Consider the following 18,276-nt stretch of genomic DNA (forward strand, 5'->3'; position numbering starts at 1 on the left):
CTAGTGACGTCATGTCAGATGTAAGGTTTTACGATTTTAACCCTAAGCTAAAAACCACCATCAACACCTACATATCACATAATTTATAAAAAGCCCCTAAAAACATTTAATTTTTGATAAAAACCCAAAATGTAAACCACATATTATGTTGCCCCATGTGCCTTGATGCCCCAGAGTGGAGCTTTCCCTGCTTCCTCTTTGGGGCCGGCCCTGTTTATGGTAATTATTATATTTATGAATAAGAAGTTAGCACGGCGTCAAAATTAGGGTTAGGATTAGATTTTTTTAGATAAACTCTCAATGGAAATTTGAATTGTCGATACACAAGTTACTCCTTTCATAATCATTGGCTTGGGTTTAGCTTGTTATATGGAATTCTGGTGGAGTGATAAACTTGATGTAGAAATGAGATGATAGGAAATCAAGAAGGTTTGCTGAAGAACATAATAAAAAGTACCGAAAAAAAGAGGCTAAACAAGAGTCTATGAGACGGTATGTAGTTGGTTGAATTTGTAAAAAAACAGATAAAAGAGTTGTTGGAAGAAAATTAATAAGATTAGTGGAGACAAAAATAAATTATATGAGTTAAAAGAGAAGAAGAAGGAACTGCAAAGCACAGATTGGAGAAATTGTTAACCGTGACAGATTTTATTACGGAAAACGACGATTGAACATATAAATTTAATATGTTAGTATCATTTTTTTTGCAATTTCAAAATTAAGTTTAATTTTTTATTACGGTTTTACATATATTTACTAATTTTTTTAAATTTTATGGAGAGGTATCGGTACAAAAATATTTTGTATTGATTTTCATCTTAAATTTTATATCGGTCTTTCTGGGAGGTCAAAAAACAAACAAAGTGTTCGGCCACTTGGACTGCTATACTTGACAACAGAGATGATTTAAGAAAAGGGTGTATGTGGCTAGTAGGAAATGGTCGAGATATTCGGATCTTCTCATATCCATGGATACAATCTCTTCACGGTGTAGCACCAACCAAAATTACTGGAGCATGTACCATGATTTCTACAGTTCACCAATTCATGAATGCAACATCAGGTCAATGGGATATGCAATTATTCAGCAAAATGTGGATGCCTTCACTGCTATTCAGATAGGTCAAACTCCAATCAACTCAGGGGCTGCTGACAAACAGATTTGGAGGCTTACAAATTATGGAGAATTACCCAATCGTTCCAGAAAATGCATCAAGACGAAGCAGAAAGCTCAGGCCATGGAGACAACAACTTCCCATCGAAATTTTTTTGGAGAGTAAAGAAGGTGGCTCCAAAAATCAAAACGTTTATATGGAGCGCAATCCACAATGAATTGGCGGTTGTAGGAAAAATTAGTCAGCATGTAGCTGGTGTTCCCATTGAATGTGTGATATGTAAAGCAGAAACTAAAACTGTGCATCACCTTCTATTTGAGTGCCATTTCGCTCAGGCAGCGTGGTTTGCATCACCAATGGGACTGCGGCCCCAAGGTAACTCTCAAACAGAGCTCAGTCATCTCATGATAAACTGGTCAAACACTGATGACAATGCGCACTCAGCCGTTCTTGGTATGGCCATTTGCTGGGCCATATGGAAAGTGAGGAATTCCAAAGTCTTTTATAAGAAGACAACAAATATAAAAGGAACCCTCAAGTTAGCTTTTCGTTGGTTCAACCTCTATTATAATATTATTGTAGAGAATGATGTCATTGAAACTCTGAGCACTCCTATTCCTACAGAGCTGATGGCAACTTGGAATCCGCCACAAGAACTCTATGTGAAGATAAATGTAGATGCTGCTTGGAAGGATGACTTTTACGCTTGTGCCGCAATAATAAGAGATAGTTACGGAATTGATATCGGTGCTAGCACAAGACTCGGCAACTCGGATACTGTGCATTATGCTGAAGTAGATGGCTTTCTTCTTGCAACAGAATTGGCTCTCAAGTTGAATCAAAATAAAGTCATAGTTGAAGGAGACAGCCAGGTGGTTGTAAACAACTTCAATGGAACCTCAAGGACCTCCCCCTGGAGACTCTGGAAGATAAGAACGACATTAAAAGACAGTCCACCCGGTTCTGCAACTGCAATTTCAATCATGTGGCGAAGCTTTCCAATTCTGCAGCTCATTCCTTAGCTACCTATGCACTGTCTGACAAAGTCCAAGATGAATGGACTAATTCCAGTATCCCGACTAATATAGCTGCTCTCTCGAATGTAACTATCACTTACACCATGTTTGTTACTCCTGACTCATCTGAGTCGTCTGGATCTGAATCATCTGGATCTGAGTGAAATCACCTGACTCATCTGGATCTGAGTCGATATGTTTGTTTTGAGTCAGATCTGACTCATCTGACTCGGAAATAAGTGAGTCAGTGGTTTGGTCCCATGAGTCAGGGGTATTTTGTTACCTGACTCAAATGAGTCCGAGTCAGGGGTTATGTCTGAGTCAGAGGTCGAGTCAGATCTGACTCAAAATGGAAAACAAACGGTCTGACTGCTGACTCGGTCCGAGTCAGGGGTTGACTCAGATTCAGACGCCGAGTCAGCTGCAAACAAACAAGTTCTTAGTCTTTTCTTTGTTTATTGTTTCCTTACAAAAAAAAAAAAAAACCTCTGACATAACTAACTAATGGGTGCCGTTAATATTTTGGGATACAAAGGAACGCCCTCTTGGTAGTTACGATTGCTCTGCCAAGTCTTGTGCATTGGTGGGACTCGGCCAAGACACTAATTCAATCGCCGAAATGGTGTAAAAAAAAGTAAAAGTAAAAGGACATTAATGTTGTTGGAACAAAAGTATGTGGAGGCTTAAATTGAGCATGAACAGTGGATTCCCACTAGGGGTGTAAATTCGGGCAGGCCGGGCCGCCCGACCCAAAAACTAAGACAGGCCGGGCAGACCAGGCTTAATATTTGTGAGCCTGTAAACAAATTCAGGCCGGACAGGCCGGGCACAAATAGATAATTTGCTACCCAAAGACCGCCCAAAACCCGCTTTTTATACGGGCAGGTCAGATCGGCCCGGACGGGCCACTATTTTGAATTTTTTTTTTTAAGTTTAAATTTTCAAATGAACGGTATTAAATACAATATCCTTTCCTTTCCAACATCGCATATCGTAAGTCATAGTATTATTTAATATTTAAATTACACTAACAAATTTTTAATTTTAGCCTATAATAAATAATTAATTAGAGTACAATAAACTTTCTAATAAGAAAATATATTACCATTTATGTTTTGAAAAGGTTAATTATAAGTAAAAACAATTATATATTTTATTTTTCTTAACACAAAATTGACAATTATAAAATTGTAATTTTTAAGTATTTTTAAGAGGACATTAAATGATTAATGGCACATAGAAGGCTTTCAGGCCGGGCACCAGGCCGGGTATCAGGCCGGGCATCATAATTAATCTCAAAGCCCGAGACCGCCCAATAAATTAATCCAGGCCAGGCGGGGTGGTCCATGACGGGCCATAACAGGTTTTGGGCTACTTCGGGTACAGGCGGGCTCGGACGGATACAGGCAGGCCGAGTATTTTCGGGTATTATTTACACCCCTAATTCCCACAGCTAAGGCTATTCATGGTCGGTTTTGGTTCGGTTTCTAGCCAAACCAAAACCGAAACCAATATTATTGGTTTCTAAAAATCTAAACCAAACCAATCCATTAACCATTGGTTCGGTTTCCAAAAGGTTCCAGTTGGTTTCGGTTTGTCCCAGTGGTTTTTGGTTAACCAATAATTATGTCAAACCAAAAAAAAATAGACAAATTTACAGATAAAAAAATCGTAGTTGCCGATAGTATTGGTTTACACAAATATACAGACAAAAAAAAATCAAGAATAGTTAAAGCTTACTCTAATTCTAGAGAACAAAAGAAGATATATAATATATCTTAATTTAGGTATTGACAAATAAAAACGAAAGGAAGATGGGAAGAAAAAAGTCGAGTAGCAGCAGCTGTAGTTGGGGGTGGAGAAGGGAGGCGGCTGAGAGAAGGAGAAAGAGAAAGAGGGAGAGTATCATAATGAAATATTTTATTTAGGGTTTCTATTTATCCTCTAAATCAATGGGTAGAATCTGATACTTTTAAATCGACGGTGGAAACTAAGTTTAAAAATTAATCGGTTCCCCAATGGTTTTTGGTTCGGTTTTCAGGTCAAACCAAAACCAAACCAGTAATGTCGGTTTTTCAACTTTTTTTACCAAGCCAATCCAAATCTAAATGGTTTGGTTCGGTTTCTTGCTTATTGGTCTGGTTCGGTCGGTTTCCAACGGTTAACCGACACCATGTTCAGCCCTACCCACAGCTTAAATTTTAATACGGCACACCAATAGCGCATGTTGGGTTATTTATAATGGTTAACACCAACTGTCGGGTTTGTCACTCAATAGAGGGTTGAGTCATAAATGTATGTTCCAGATTCACTTCGTGTATGGTGAAGGTCCAGACGATGCCCTTGGTAAGGTCATATGACAAAACAGTAAAATACACTCCGTCTATTCTAAAATAAAATAAAATGAGTTACTACATATTAGTTTTTCATTTTAGCCTAAGAGTTACTATCATTTTTTTTCCGCATGTATACCGCGGATTGAAGATCATTTTTCTTTTGATATATTTAACAAAACTTTATTCGTGATAAAATAGAGATTATATGGACTTCAAGAACATCACGATCAAATATCGAAATATAATTAAAATGTACTAGTAAAGAATAATTCGCGAATAGAAGTAACAACTGCCAACGAAAGTATCAAACAATCCGAAGATTGGGAAAATAGTTTTGGGATTATAACCCAACAATTTTGATAGGGTTTTTCTTCTTGAAAAATAGATCTTTTTATGAAAATATGACGGTAATATGCCCAAAGTGTTGAATCTTGATCACCACACTTGAACTTCCACCAAAAATGTCTATTATAATCACAAAGAAACGCCATGAGAGCGGATAGAGAATCTCCATAAAGGAGAAGACACAAACAAAAAGGGAAAAAAACCCACACGAATATTATAAAAACCTCTTAGAACAATGGAGATTGAAACAAAACTTAAACAAATTGGATCATGCCAGCATGAGCACAATCCATCCCAACACGTGAGTTGAACCAACACGGCACAATTCGTTAGCTTAATGTGTTGTGCTGGGCCAAGCTAATCGGCACAACATGTCACGACACAACACGCTAACAAAGCACATCATAACATGTATAATACACTACACGATACGGCAAAATACAACATATTTTTTGTTTTTGTTTTTTGTATTTTCATAAAAGAGTATATACTGTAACCATTTTTTGACATTCTATCTTCGTAATGTCGAATTATTTCAATAACAGAACACATAATATCTAAACATGTTGAAAAATATTTATTTTGAAAAATGAAAAATAAACGTGCCAGACACAGCACAACACGACACAGCACGCCTTCGAATACGGCACAACACAACATGCCCTAATCTCTGGCACAACATAGCACGTAACACGACGGGCTCACCTTTTAATGAGTTGTGCTCGGATGCGCCGACCCGTTTTACACCTCTACAACCTAAACTACTAGCTATCTAAAAAGCAAGAAAAAAATAAGACATCCGTTCAGATCTAGCCCGAAATGAACTACATGTGAACAATTATCGATAATGGTTTTGAGGGTTTTTTTAAGTTTTGAGATGAAACTACAGAGAAGAAAAATAAATTACATCTCAGCAGTTATCGTTAATGGTTTTGAGGGTTTTTAACGTCAATGGTTTTGAGGGTTATTTTAGGTTTTGAGAAGAAACCACACAGAAACTTGAGAGAGATGAAAATACATGCCATGTTTCGGACCAAAGGATTAAAAGACCCAACTTGTGCTCCGTTTAGTAACACCACTGTGCATCCTTAAAATTGCATGTCATGTGTTATTATTAGAAATCTAAGATTGGAATAGGTATTATGCCGGTTCCAATGCGCACAAGCATATAGTCTCATTTGCATAGGAAGTGGCCTTACTCTTATTTCGGTTCATTTTAGATGGCCATTTTAGATGAACATGTTTTATCAACTCATCAAGTCACAACAGTCGACAACTAACCACTATCATAAGTCATGCTCCTATTACTAGTACTAATAGTAGCACTAAAGAGAAGTCAAGATTTCTCGAGGGGTGTATTTGACTTTTAGAAATCTCCTGTAATATGTACTTGGAAAATTCTAAATAAGAAAAAAAAAACAGATTTTATAATAATAAATCGGCGGTTTCAGACGGTGGGAAAGAAGTCTTCATCATCATCAGTTTCTTTTTTCTTCCTTTGCGAGACATTCCACCTCTGTACTGTTACCCAATCACAATTTAACAAATTTTCCCCTAAATACCAATATTACCAACTTTACCCTCACCCGCCTGTCAAAATTCCTTTTTCTCTCTCTAGATTTTATTTCTTCAACTCTGCGTGTGTAATATAAAGCCACAAAAAAAGGATGAAACCTTGGCAGTGACTCCCATTAATGAAGTATTTTCAAAGGTACGATTTTTTCTTTTTATTTTCTTCCCTTTTCTTCACTCTCTAGTTGTTATTTTTAGTTGTTAGATTTCTTGAAAAAAATCATCTAGTTAGAATTATTATTTTTCTTCAAACGAATGTGTTTGTGTGTTTGATTTAGACTATGGGTTGTTGAGATCATACTAGAAAACCTTAAATTTCTTACTCATTTTTTTATAGTGTTATTTATAGTCAACAAGGAAGAAGTATTTAGTTTATTTTTTTTGTTTATAGTTTATTTTTTTAATTTTAAGTGATGATGCAATTATCAGTGGTTAAATTGGTTATCATGGTGTTAGAAAGATGGTCATTTTAAAGAATTTACACTTGATTTTTCATTTATGTTTGGAGATCCAGTGAAGTGAAAATTTGTGTATTCTTGTTAATTTTTGTTTTCATTTTTCATTAATTTTTGCAGATAATTTCATTTGAATTTAGTAGTTTGTTATTGAATTACAAACAAAGATGCCTGGAATTGTTAATGATGTGGGTGTTAATGGAGATGACGCTCTGAGCAGTGGGAATAGAACTCCCCCTTTCGAAGAAAATTCTGTGAAGTCGCACAGTCCTGTGAATCCCCAAAGCATACAGAGTGAAGGTTATGGTACACCAATGGATGATGGTATAGATACATCGATACAACATCTTTATGATAATGTATGTGATATGCAAAGTTCTGATCAGTCTCCGTCGAGGGCAAGTTTTGGTTCAGATGGTGACGAGTCCAGGATTGATTCAGAGTTGAGGCATCTGGTTGGAGGTGAAATGAGAGAAGTGGAAATTATGGAAGAGGAGATAATGGAAAGTGGGTCTGTTAATAATGAAAAGGCTGGGAATTCGGAGGCTGCTCAAGGTTTGAGTGTAAACTCCGTCTCTTCCCCACAGTCAAAAGGAAATACTCGATTGTCGTTAGATGCCACTCAGTCACCGAAATCAAGTCCCAGGAGTAAAGGTCCTAGGCTCCCAAGAAAATCAATTGCCGGAATTCTTTCTGCTAAGAAACAAAGGTCTGCGCTTGGAGGGGCTAAAGCACAGAATGGAACTGATGATCCGTCTCCGGAGAGTGTAAATAACCCAGATCTTGGTCCTTTTTTGCTAAAGCAAGCAAGAGATTTGATTTCTTCTGGGGATAATCCTCAAAAAGCTCTCGAGTTTGCGTTAAGAGCAGCCAAGTCATTTGAGAAATGTTCAAATGGAAGTCCCAGTTTAGAACTAGTCATGAGTTTGCATGTTGTAGCAGCCATACATTGTAACTTAGGGCAGTATGATCAGGCTATTAAAATTCTTGAACGGTCAATCGAGATTCCAGCCGCAGAAGAAAACCAAGATCAGGCCCTTGCAAAGTTTGCCGGTCATATGCAATTGGGTGATACTTACGCAATGACAGGTCAATTCGAGAATTCGTTACAGTGCTACAAACTGGGTTTGGATGTGCAGAAACAAGCTTTGGGAGAGATGGATCCAAGAGTTGGTGAAACTTGCAGGTATCTTGCTGAAGCCCTTGTACAAGCACTGCAGTTTGAAGAGGCTGAGAAACTTTGTCGCATGGCGCTCGATATCCATAAAGAAAGTGGAGCACCTGCTTCTTTGGAAGAGGCTGCTGATAGAAGACTTATGGGTCTTATCTGTGATACAAAGGGAGATTATGAAGCGGCTCTCGAGCATCTTGTTTTAGCTAGCATGGCCATGGTTTCCAACGGCCAAGAAATGGAGGTGGCTACAGTTGATTGCAGCATTGGAGACACATATTTATCCTTATCTCGATATGATGAGGCTGTTTTTGCTTATCAGAAGGCGTTGACAGTTTACAAGGCAACCAAGGGAGAGAATCATCCCTCTGTTGCTTCAGTTTTTGTACGCTTGGCCGATTTGTACAACAAGACCGGGAAGCTAAGGGAGTCGAAATCTTATTGTGAAAATGCCCTTAGGATTTACGGAAAACCCATCGCAGGGATCCCCCAAGAGGAGATTGCTAGTGGTTTAACTGATGTTTCTGCCATCTATGAGTCCATGAATGAACCTGAACAGGCTCTCAAGTTGCTAAAAAAGGCTCTGAAAATATATGCCAATGCACCTGGTCATCAAAGCACAATTGCAGGAATTGAGGCTCAGATGGGGGTGATGTACTATATGTTGGGAAATTATTCAGAGTCATACAACTCCTTTAAAAGTGCTGTTACGAAGCTGCGAGTAAGTGGTGAGAAGAAATCTGCTTTCTTTGGGATCGCTTTGAACCAGATGGGGCTCGCATGTGTACAACGTTATGCCATAAACGAGGCTGCCGATCTGTTTGAAGAAGCCAGGACCGTCTTGGAGCAAGAATATGGGCCTTACCATCCTGACACGTTGGGTGTGTATAGCAACCTTGCGGGTACTTACGATGCAATGGGCAGGTATGTTATTACACTCTTAATTGTTTGTGCTCTAATAAGTTCTATATTGGTGCTTCATCATATACTTATTTATCTGATGGGTACTTGATAATAGACCCCAGCTGAACATTTTCAGTTGAGCCATACAACAAACTCATATGCTATCATTAAGCTTTGAAAAATTTGTGACTTCGACATCGCTGAAAAGGATAGTAGGCTCCAAAATTTGCTGAAAAGGATAGTAGACCATGCCATTTTTACCATCTCTGTATGTGACTTCTTATCTTCTGCAGGTTAGAAGACGCAATCGGCATCTTAGAATATGTTGTTGGAATGAGAGAGGAAAAGCTTGGAACAGCTAATCCTGATGTTGATGATGAAAAGAGAAGGCTAACCGAGTTGTTAAAAGAAGCTGGCCGGGTCCGCAACAGAAAAGCCAGATCACTAGAAAACCTACTAGACACCAACTCTCATACTGTACAAAAAGACTCCATTAAAGTATAATAATGATAATAATGTAAAAGATTTGTACACAATTGCATGTTTGTAATATAGGGTTTGTTAATCAAGATTCTTGGTTTGTACTGTCAAAAGAAATAACAAGGAAGAGAAAGAAAGAAAGAAAAAAAAGAAAGAGCCTTTAGTTGTAGTATGTGATTGTACTGATCTCTTCTTTACTTCTTTCGTTCTAAAGGTATGCTGTATTTTTTACTCTCCATTGTTGAAGGAATTTATAAAATATTCATTGTTGTGTTGGACAAACTAGCAAATCTCGTAAGTGTGACAGATAGGTTATGTCTGGATTGCACTGGATTATGCAATTGCATTAAAATGTTCCATGTGGAAGTTGTTAGTTATGTACTAAAAGAACAAAATTTTGATTTACTAACAAAGTAGATTACTGTGCATGGTACACTGCTGGAAAATTTAATAATGATTGAAAACTTGTGATTCTTCGTAGTTAGTTAACAACAGCCTTGCACAGAGCTGCAGTTGCATATCAGACAGTGTGCAACAGAATCTGCTTTTGCACTGACACTCAGTTTTAACTTCTTGTATGTGAAAGGGTAGTTAGGTGTTTGTTGTCTTACCAATCGACTAAGAAGAAAGGAAAAGGAAAAAGACTGAACAATTGAGTAAAAATGTTCAGATGTCAGTTTATATCTTGCCTTCAAAGTGAATAAAACTTTCAAAATCTTCTGGAGTGTGACTAAGAGGGTTCAAGTCTACTACCAATAGCACGACCCGATTTGCACTTGGCAACAAATTTTGGTTAATGAAAATGACAAGGGAAAAATATCATTCAATCCAAAATGGGTTAAACTCTCCCGTCCAAACGAGTTCCATATCAATTCCACCCTAGACACTTTAGTACATGAATAATCTGAAGTATATGAAGAAGACACTTTAGTACATGAATAATCTCAAGTATATGAAGAACATAAATAGTATACCAAAACAAATAATAAATATATAAAAGAGAAACTTGGAAATGTGCCCCAAAATCGACTATCATTTTGGGGACATGTCCCAGGATTTCAGTTTTTGGAAATATACCCCAGTCATCCAAAATTCCATCAAAACCGTTAAGTAGTCAATATTCGCACACACTAAGGATTATATATGCGAGTTAAAAAACAGATATACCATATACTAACACTTTTATAAGGTTCAAGAACATATTCAGATAGAAAAAACCTCGAAAAAATTAGAGAGAAAGTTCGAACACATTTGCGATAAATTGACTATTTAACAGTTCTTTAACGGAAACCGTTACTTTGGGGCATATTCCCAGAGACTGGAATCCTGGGGCACATCTCCAAGATGACAGTCGATTTTGAGACACATTCTCAATTTTCCTTATATAAAAATGAAGAACGTAAATAACTTCCACGTGTTAAAGACGAATAACACATACACAACCATTGGGCTCCATCGATTGTTAACAGTAACTGATTTTTTCCGGGTTTTGCATTAGGGAAAATTATCGTTTGGTCATTTTTTAGGTGGGCCCATGTCTGTTTGGTCCTTTAGGAAAACGCCTTTACTGTTTGGTCCATAATTATTTAAAAATATTAAACTGACAAAAGTACCCTTTCGTGTTAATTTTTACTTATTTTCTTGTAGCAGTTCATTCAAGAAATGAAGTCCATATAAAAACCTAAAAAAACAGAAATGAAGTCCATATAAAAACCTAAAAAAAAAACAGAATTCATTCAAGAAATGAAGTCCATATAAAAACCTAAAAAAACAGACTTCATTCCAGAAATGAAGTCCATATAAAAACCTAAGAAAACAGACTTTCATTCCAGAAATGAAGTCCATATAAAACCTAAAAAACAGACTTCATTCCAGAAATGAAGTCCATATAAAAACCTAAAAAAACAGACTTCATTCCAGAAATGAAGTCCATATAAAAACCTAAAAAAAACAGACTTCATTCCAGAAATCAAGTCCATATAAAAACCTAAAAAAAACAGACTTCATTCCAGAAATGAAGTCCATATAAAAAACCTAAAAAAACAGACTTCATTCCAGAAATGAAGTCTATATAAAAACCCAAAAAACAGACTTTATTCCATAAATGAACTCCATATAAAAACATATACAAACCAGACTTCATTTCTGGAATGAACTCCATATAAAAACATCAGCAACATCATCTTCATCTTCTTCGACGTCTTCAACAGCAGCATCAAACATCATCATCACGAAAAAACATCAACAAATCATCATCAACACGAAAAACATCAACAAATCGAGATTTCCAACACGAGCAACAAACAGAAATCATCATCAACACGAAAAACATCAACAAATCGAGATCTTCAACACGAGCAGCAAACAAATATCTCATCATCTTCGTCTTCAACACGAGCAGAAACATCAAAAATGCATCTTCATCTTCGTCTTCAACAGTAGCAAAGAAATCAAAAACGAATCTTCATCTTCGTCGTTTTCATAATCTTTATATGATTCTTCGTCATCTTCATCTTCAACACCATCATCTTCATCAAAATCAAACACCAGCAGTAAAAACGTAGAAAGAAAATCAAGAACAGAGAAACTAGATCTGAAAAAATTAGGAGAGAGAAAACAAATATGAAAATAAAGAGGAGAGAGAATGTAAATCTAAGAATGAGATATTTTTTAGTGATTTTGTCTATATATGTGGCCCTAAAAGGATATTTCTGCCACCACACAATGACATTTACATCATCCATGACATCAGTTTAGGACCAAACCATAATTTTTAGGACCAAGCTATAATATATTTTACTAAAAAAGGACCAAACAGACAGTTGACTGGGTCAACTGGACTAGACTCTCTCTAATATATTATTTCTATGAACTAATGGTATTTCCTACTTTGCATTAAGATGAGTAATACAATGTAGTGCACAAGCACTTGGTTGTATGAGTTGTTTATCCCTGCTTTTCCCATGGGTTGTTATGTATTGGTGTATGCTTTGAGTTTTTTTCCCATTTTTCCCACATCAAGATGAGTAGGTATGCAGTCAAAAAAGTTCCCTTACCACTACTTTTTGGTTAAAGAATTTTAGGTCAAATGACCCAATTATCTGGTAATTGCCAGTACTCGAATTACGAATAAAATGTTTTCTTTATAAAAAACAAGATTGTTCCGCACGTGCATACGCACGTGCAATTCAAAATCAAAGTTACTTATATGCCCTCACTTTTGTTTATAATAAACGATTTGTGTGGGCATGACAAAGGGCAAAATTGGAAATCAGTAATTCGCATCCTGGAAACACTGAACAGTAATCAAAATTACTAACACTGAACAGTAATCAAAATTACTTATAGTTCTTCCACTTGTTTCCCTTAAGCCCTTCACGTGACGTGACCCACTCTCCCTATTTTCGTGAGCTATGATTGTTCTTTAGAGTTTTACCATTTTATTTTGAAAAACACATCAAATAAAAAACAATTTTAGGGGGATATGCCTGCCCCCAAATATGTTTAAAGATCTGACTATTAAGACATGATATAAAATCTTGATGAATATACTCGTAACAAAACTTTACAGAATATATTTTGTCTTTGTTGAGTTTCCAATTGATTTCATCCTCATCTGACCAAATAAAATTCACCATATTCATCTTGGCCTTTATAGTTTCCAACCGGGCTCTAGAAATAGTATCAAGTCTGTTAGGGATTTCGAGATTCCAACTAGACGATACAGTAGATCCATTACTAACCGTAAAAATAAATTTACCTTTAGAACGAGCTTTGTTGTAGATATCAGGGAATTCAGTTTTCATATCTCTGTCAAACAGCCAACAATCTTCACAAAATCTAACCTTGGACCCTTTATTAACTTTGAAATGTTCTCTTTGAAAATTGAAGCTCTTGTCATAATTCCCTTCTATAATGAAACCCCATGGGAACCTTTAGGAGGATTAGAAATAAAATATTATTGATAAATGCCATACTTTTCATTATAATCTTCCTCCATAGCATGTCATCCTCTACTGCAAATTTCCATAACCATTTCACTAACATAGCATCATTCATATGCCTTAGACTTTTAATCCCAAGACCCCCATTGCTTTTTTTCTTAGTCAATTGACCACTTCACTAACCGAATCTTCTTTTTTTGTGCTGCCCATCCAACAAAACATCCCTCATTGTTTTCTCAATCATATTAGCCACAGAAACAGGAATCTCAAATAAAGACATGAAGTAAATAGGTAAACTAGCTAATACACTTTTGATTAAGATAAGTTTACCAGCCCTAGAGAGATTATATTTATTCAAGTAAGATAAGCGCTGAGTGCACTTATCTATGACTCGATTTTATTTCCTTGTATCTTTATACCTATCACCAAGAGGTAATCCTAAATAAGAAGTAGGAAGAGAATCGCTAAGATAACCCAAAATAAAAGCAAAGTGACTCATATCATCATTCAAAGCCACGCCATACAACTTGCTTTTTGCAAAGTTGATTTTAATACCAGATAACAACTCAAAGCCTAATAAAATCATTCTCAGGTGTTTCACCTGATCTTCATTGGCATCCAGAAAAAATAAAGAATCGTCTGCAAACTGGAGATGCGTAATAGAAATACCATTATCTTTGACATTAAAACCCTTAATACGAACTTCCGCTTTAGATTTTAACATCATTGAGGAAAGAACTTCAGTGAAAATATGAAATAAAAACTGAGGGAGAGGGTCACCTTGGCGAATTCTTTTTTTACTAGTGAAGTATCCCTTGGAACTTCCGTTGATAAGAACCGAGAACCGAACTCTCTGTACACAAATCGTAATCCACTTTTGAGCAAATCTCATCCGTCCATAGCCTCTCTAAAAAAATCTCAGCTTACATTGTCGAACTCTTTTCCGAAATCGACTTTACATAAATGTGTTGCTTTCTTTTCATCAAGAATCTTCATGTTATACTTAAATCTACAGTATCATGATAATCTTAAACCATTAATAGAATATTCAAGGATTATACCTTATTAGAATCATGAAAAACATATGTCAGTTTGATCTTTCTCAAACAAAGAAAGAATGACCAAACAATATCGTTATTAGGATCTTGGTTGTTGAAAATAGTAACTGGTTCACTGCATTATAAGGATTTTTGGGTCTCTCAATTGTTACAGACACGAAAATAAAATGATATTTAATTTTATATTTTTGATAGAATTTTATTTGGAAAAAAGGGTAGTTCAATCGTTTTACGAGAAATAATACAACATTCCTTGTAATCTGATTCGGTTGTACTGTTTAACCATTATAATCCTAAAGTGAAGATTTTGAGGGAATCAAATCAATTGAGATGCTGATTCTTAGGTAGATTTCATCCTCCTGATTTGCAGAATTGTTCAGATTGTCTTGTAATCTGATTACCAAGGCTTCAGTTCTCCCAACCAAAAGCGATGTAAGCTTGTGCACAACACTTTCTAGATAAGAATACCCCGTGCACAAAACTTATAATAAAACCAATACACAAAAGGTGTACTAATTTGGATAACAAAAATGCAAATATAAACACATGATGTATAAGAACAACTAGCGTGCAAAAAACTAAACTACCTATAACAGTACACAAAAAACAAACTCATATTTTATATGTTAGAGCATAGCTCGGTTGAACCCACCAAGCGTCGGTATGTCAAGTTTGGGTTGTCATATTTTAGTGAATCAAAACTCATGTTAAGAGTCGCTTGATTCTTTACTAGAGTCAACTTCGTATAGGTTAGCTTGAAAGTATTAGGATATGAGACATCACTAGTATTGCGAAGACTTGAAGATGTGAAGAAGCAAGGAGCTACAACGACAACAATCATCCTTCCATTTGAGGTTAGTGATATTTGACTTGATTTGTTTCATTCCCTAACGTATCTTTCAAGTCGTGCATACTGAAAACAAAACTGCGAAGCATATTTGAACTCTAGATAGACATAGTATTAAGGAATACAATACGAGGTTTATTGCTTAACCATTAAACTTTGTAGATAAGACATCGCCATAATCATTTGAATGCTATTGTGATTATGTATAGGTATGAGGTGAGGATTTCATCCTAGGGAACAATGTTTACATGTGTTCCAAGGAAGTAAGTTCATAAACTTGTTTGTGAATCGAAAAGTAAATTTCCAGGTGTTATTGGTTTTGTTATTCACTGATTATCTTATGAACAACCAATATGTGTGATTGATTATAACCGCTCACAACTTGTTTGTGTTCTTGGTATAACTATTCACAAAAGCCTGACTTATGTATTGGTATGACTTTTATTAGTGAAACCGATCTTAAGTAATCACCTGAGATGGTATGATCGGGTTTGTGATTTTATGTCTGAGCAAAACTGGAAAAAGGGGAACCGATCCTAATAAGAGGTGCAGTACATCACAAAGGGGAACCGATCCTTGTATGAGGTGCAGCAGGTTATAGCAGAAAGGGGAACCGATCCTATGGACATGTGCAACAAGTTAATAGGCAAAGGGGAACCTATCCTATGGACATGTGCAACACATATAATTTAGATACCATATATATGTGGGGAACCGATCCTAGTACCTAGTCAACCTAATTTTGGAAATCTAGTGTGACTATGCACAATACTCACATGGAAGTAGAACCGAAATTTTTTTTGGTAGAACTGTTAAACCCATGTTTTGTGATTGAATGTTATTTGATCAATCACATAGTTCTTGAAAGTCAGATGAACCAATTCTAAACTTGTTTGGAAGTGTGGCAAATCGGTTTCAAGGTTGTGAGTATGAAATAGAACTTACAAAGTTAGGATGTCGACATACTTTGAACACGTGTTGCAAATGTTTATTATTTAATTGTTCAAAGTTATTCCTTAATAGCTAAGGGAAGAGAATCCCAGGATCGAAACATAAATAAGTTATGAATCTTTTAATTAAGGTTATTAATTTCATTTTGTAGGGAAATAAGAATTAATAATGTGCATTTAATAATTAGAGATTTTCCGAGAGATTTCGATCATTATTTTTGGACAGAGCATTTCCAGGAATTATGAAAACCGAATTCGTGCTTTAATGAATATCTTGAGAATATTTTCGGTTTTGGAAATTCCTTGGTGTCCAAACTTCCTAGTCTATAAATACTTGAAGTTTGCATTTCTAGCAAACTAATCCTTCGTAACAGCAAACTACCTCTTGTTGTGCTGCTACTGGTGAAGCCGCCTATTCGGATAGGAGGATAACCTAATTAAGCGAAATCTCTTACGACCGCTCGGTTTAAAGTCTTCTTTGGGATTGAGAAGCTCTAGTCAGTACCGTTGGTGGGAAACTAGATAATTGCGGTTTATCTTTTGTTTTCATTGATTTAATTGACTAACAGTGGTTGAAATTTGATTGCACCTAGTTTGTTTATGCTTGGGAATCTTCTCTTATGATATAAGATTCATTCAAACGAGTTCAGAGTTTCGACAGGGATATTTAGACTGTTGTTAGTTCTAAAGACGATCTTGTGATAATCCATTGTTAACAGACTCCGTTCTGTGCGTGATTGATCACAAGAGATTCAAGTGATTGTGTGCAGGTGTTTATTGAAGATCTAAGAAGATTTGAAGATGAAGAAGATATTGAAGATTTCTGATTTGTGAGTTCACAATCTTTGGTGTGCACAATACTTGTTTCGGTAAAAAGAGGATCCAATTAATAATCGGTTTTATCCTTGTGATAGAATTGGATTGATTAATTGAGTAGATCGGCATCAACACAATTTTTTGGATTAAGAGTATTGTTCGCAAAATCTTAACAATTACTTTTGTAATTGAACATAAGATAGGTATAAGGACCCGACGAAGGAGTTTATGTTAAGATAAACATAAGATCCTTTGTTCGACTCATATCACTTGGTTGAAAAGAGTTGATACCAAACAGATTTGTTGTTCCTTTACTGTTTGGAATACGAACCAAAGGAATTGATCCAAGTACGTGACTTATTTATAAGTTGGAGGCGTGGGAATACAGACAGAACTAGGTGAACTATAGGTTTAGTTGCTTGGTGTCAACTATACGAAGTTGGTGTAATTTTGTGTAGCGGCTTAATCCTGAGATTATTCAATTCTGGACTAGGTCCTGGGGTTTTTCTGCATTTGCGGTATTCCTCGTTAACAAAATCTTGTTGTGTCATTTACTTTTATTTTCCGCATTATAATTGTTTTATTATAATTAAAGTAAATCACACAAACGTTAATTCCTATTTACTTGATAAGCAATCCTATTGTGTTTGGTTAAGTCCGAACCTTTGTATAGAGTTAACATACTTCGTTGTTGTATTGTCTCGATCTCGTATCCATAGACGATCACACGAAGTGTAAACCGATTAGTTGCATTATTTCGACTCAGTCCATAGACAATCAATTTCGGAGAAAGGACTTATAGGTAGGAAAAGTTTTAGATTAAGGTATATTTGGGTACCCTAGTCCTTTCAATTGGTATCAGAGCGGGCAAACACGAAAAGATCTAATAATCTGTATTTGGTGCGATCCAACCTATAAGAAATTGAATCCATGATCGATTTGATTAACGTTTCAAGAGCCTTAGAAGATCTTCAACAAGATCCGGAATATTTCTCAGGCCTTGTCAAGATGTTAGATAAAGGGATTGAACAAAATCGGTCAGTTACTGATGAAATCAGTAATATCATAAGTGATAGAAGGCTGGTAAAAAATTTAGATGATTCTAAATCAAAGGATTCTTTAAGTTGTTCAATACAGATGTCGTAAACAGACTAAGAAGAGACAGTCCAGAAATTTCTTTCAAGAAGGATGTAGTTATTTAAATCAGAAAATCTTCTTTGCAAAACATCTAATCAATCATGTTAAGAATCTTTATAAGAACTTAACAA

At 35.9% G+C, this 18,276-nt stretch overlaps 2 protein-coding genes across 2 annotated transcripts; both read left to right on the forward strand.

Annotated features, from left to right (window-relative positions):
* Positions 1 to 1,207: 1,207 nt before the first annotated feature.
* Positions 1,208 to 2,137, forward strand: LOC113273050. The gene has a single exon (XM_026522819.1). It carries the CDS (start codon positions 1,208 to 1,210, stop codon positions 2,135 to 2,137), a length of 930 nt encoding a protein of 309 aa, XP_026378604.1.
* A 4,237-nt stretch (positions 2,138 to 6,374) lies between these two features.
* Positions 6,375 to 9,675, forward strand: LOC113276443 (protein KINESIN LIGHT CHAIN-RELATED 3-like). The gene is made up of 3 exons (XM_026526044.1): positions 6,375 to 6,523; positions 6,960 to 8,934; positions 9,207 to 9,675. Exons 2-3 carry the CDS (start codon positions 7,007 to 7,009, stop codon positions 9,415 to 9,417), a joined length of 2,139 nt encoding a protein of 712 aa, XP_026381829.1. The 5' UTR covers positions 6,375 to 6,523; positions 6,960 to 7,006; the 3' UTR covers positions 9,418 to 9,675.
* The last annotated feature ends 8,601 nt before the right edge of the window (positions 9,676 to 18,276 follow it).

The sequence above is a fragment of the Papaver somniferum genome, chromosome 4, assembly GCF_003573695.1.
Source record: "Papaver somniferum cultivar HN1 chromosome 4, ASM357369v1, whole genome shotgun sequence".
Lineage (NCBI taxonomy): Eukaryota > Viridiplantae > Streptophyta > Magnoliopsida > Ranunculales > Papaveraceae > Papaver > Papaver somniferum.